Source organism: Callorhinchus milii, unplaced genomic scaffold (assembly GCF_018977255.1).
Source record: "Callorhinchus milii isolate IMCB2004 unplaced genomic scaffold, IMCB_Cmil_1.0 Scaffold3, whole genome shotgun sequence".
Lineage (NCBI taxonomy): Eukaryota > Metazoa > Chordata > Chondrichthyes > Chimaeriformes > Callorhinchidae > Callorhinchus > Callorhinchus milii.
The window spans coordinates 21,129,123-21,132,033 of record NW_024704744.1 but is presented as its reverse complement, the minus strand read 5'-3'; the positions used below and the strand labels follow the sequence as shown (position 1 = coordinate 21,132,033).

The 2,911-nt window shown below is 40.0% G+C and overlaps 1 protein-coding gene across 1 annotated transcript in view; it reads right to left on the bottom strand.

Moving 5' to 3' along the window:
* Positions 1-524: 524 nt before the first annotated feature.
* Positions 525-2,911, bottom strand: part of ttc32 (tetratricopeptide repeat domain 32) — a gene marked incomplete at its 5' end in the record, with an annotated part of 2,493 nt that continues 106 nt past the window's right edge. The window contains 2 exon segments of the mRNA XM_042332795.1: positions 525-1,202; positions 2,821-2,911. The exon segment at positions 2,821-2,911 is cut by the window's right edge and continues 24 nt beyond it. Of these exon segments, the coding sequence (XP_042188729.1) occupies positions 1,075-1,202; positions 2,821-2,911 (219 nt within the window).

The following is a 2,911-nucleotide window of genomic DNA, read 5'->3' as shown; positions in this document are numbered from 1 at the left end:
TTAGTCATTCTCTTGCTCATTCTGTTTGTGGTAAGTTGCTATGTGTATTATTAGCTTTATACTAGTATTTGTTTAGCATCAAGTGTGAACTAAAAGCTTTAAAACTAAGAAATAATAAAATTGGTGCAAATCCACAGGTTAAAATTTGTTCTAGATTTTGATACAAGTTTTATGTACTGTAAATGTTGTTGTTCAAAATACTGACAGTCTTCACAATGCTTTTGTGTTGTTAATTCAAACCTCAGGAGGAAATATCATAATTATGAGCTACAATTCATGACCAAAGTTTTTTTTAAATATTTTTGATGTAGAATATAACAAGCTATAACACTTGATCTGCACCAGACAAACCATTTGACTTAATTTACCAGAAGAAATTATCAATATAGCAATGAAAGAACTGATGAAAAGCTGATAATTAAAAAAGATTCAGTCACTAAACACGTATAATAATCTATAATAATGCTATGCAAGCGCCTGCTTTATGGAGAGGAAAACACAAATAAAGCACTAAACAGTCTGTGTCTGTTTAGAAACACACAGGGTTTATTTCTTACGGATTGACAGGTTGATTTATATCAAAATACATTTATTATTGATTGATTATTTAATTTATATCAAAAATAGTACACAACTTCATTACGTTCCAACAGGTGGCTATTAGCGGTGCTGCGGATGATTTTGTCCGGCTCACAAACCATTTCTGACTTCACTGTTTTACCTCCCGGCTGCACCCCTCTTCTGGTTGGTCTCCATGAGGCAGTGCAGAGAATGACAGGAAGGGTATCCTCTCGCTCTGCCTGCTCCTCCACCCCTGGTGAGACGTAGCGAGCAGCAGCAGGAATATTTTACAATTCTAAAACTACAGAATATAAGTCTCAATAGAACACAATGTGGGTGGAAAATAGAGGATTTCAGTGTAAGTAAATACAGGTGGGGTTAGTCGGGCAGAGCAGTGTACGTGGGAAGTGGATTACTCATTATTGAAAGTAATGGAAAACCTCATTGCCTTGTTTGCTTGCAAGTCAAATGTGTGTTGAAGGAGTTCATGTATGGCGTTTCACTGACGTCATTTCAGTATCCTCTTTTTTCTTTTTTTTCTTTATCTAGAAGTGTCTGTTGAAGACCCAGTCTGCTATCCTCAAAAGCTGGATTCAAAGCCAATGCTCTCTGGAAATCTTCAATTGCCTGGTCAAAAAGGCCTGGAAACACAACAAACCATACCTGGTTATTGTATGTTATCAAAAACATGCAATAATGTGCAACTTAAAACATGACTTATTGAAAATGTAAAAAGACATGATTTTAATGCTTAATTTATTTTTAAAAGACATTGTAAAGCTGGACAAGTGTGAGATGTACCAGACAACTGATTACAATCATAAACTGTATCACAATATTTCAGTACAAGCATATAACTTATAACATTTGTTTGGGATATTACAACAACAGGGTGCAGGGTGATTGAAAGCATGGTCAAAGAGGAGGGTCTTGAAATGGGTCTTGAAGGAGGCAAGGGAGGGGGCGAGGCGGAGGGATTGCGGGATGGGGTTCCAGAGGGTGGGGGAAGAGCGGCAGAAGCCCCACCCGCCAGTGGTGGGGCGAGCGAGGCGGGGGACATGAAACAGGCCGGAGCCTGCTGAGCGGAAGGAACAGGCAGGATGGTAGGGGTTTAGGCTGTCGCAGAGGTAGGGGAAGAGCACGGAGGGCTTTGATGGTGAGGACCAGGATCTTGAACTGTATTTCACAGTGAAGTTGTCATATCCCTTTAAAGAAATAATTTTGTTCCCCACTAAACAATATCCTGATTTTTTGCTACCTAAAATATTTTATTAAAAAATTTGCCCTGGTTTTGGTGGCATGATGGACATAGCTATACAATGTGCTGAGTCAGTCATTCAATCTCACTAACCATTATCAGTGTAACACATGACCACTAGATGGCAAAATGTGTAGCAGCAGATCTCCATTTGTAGCTGAGCAATACAATACAAAATCACATTTGTACAATGCTTTCCATGTCGGGAGGACGACCCGAGGCACTGGACACTCAGGGATTTGAGCACTCCAAAAAGGTGAAATTCAGACGGTCAAATAGTAACGGTATAAAATGTTAACATGTCGACATTTTACATTTTAAATGCTTCATGTCAAAGTTGCAAGCAAATGCGCAACTACCTTATCTCTGCAACCTACTCAAACCCTACCAACCTGGCCGTTCACTTCACTCAGTGAACACCGGCCTGCTTCATGTGCCCTGCCCGACCAATTCCACCTGTATTTACATATGGCCCCTTCCAAAGCAACATGGCTGATCTCTACCAAGCCTGAGGGTACCATTCTCCTGTGTCTAAATCTGATGGCAAGTTCTACCAGCTGCTCCTAATAGTATAAATTCTTGGTCATAATTCCAGACCGGGTCATTTCAAAGCACTTACTTACGGTGTATTTGTGACACACTCACGTCTGCCAGCAGAACGTTGACAGCTTGCACTACGAGAACATGTCCCATACACAGCAGCAAATTGTGCTTGCTGTCATTCTCCTCACAGCACATAACCAGAAATTTCTGGGTTCTCACCCTAGCAAGTTACCTTAGAACGTGACTCTTTTAAGATAGATGAAACCAAACCACATTTCAAAATATTTGCAAGGAACGAGCAAGAGAGATAGCAGTAACTCTGAGGCTGAACATGAGGAGCAAATCAAACACGGGCAAAGCAAATACAGATGGACCAAAAAACCCAATTTAATTCAAACCTGATCTCTTTCACCATATTATTATGCAAATACATACAGATTGTATAAATAAATGGTTACCCAGCCTGTAGCGTATCAATCCTCGATTATAATAGGGAATCTCAAACTCCTCTTTGCTTTGAATCGCTAATGTGTAGTCTTCCATGGCTTC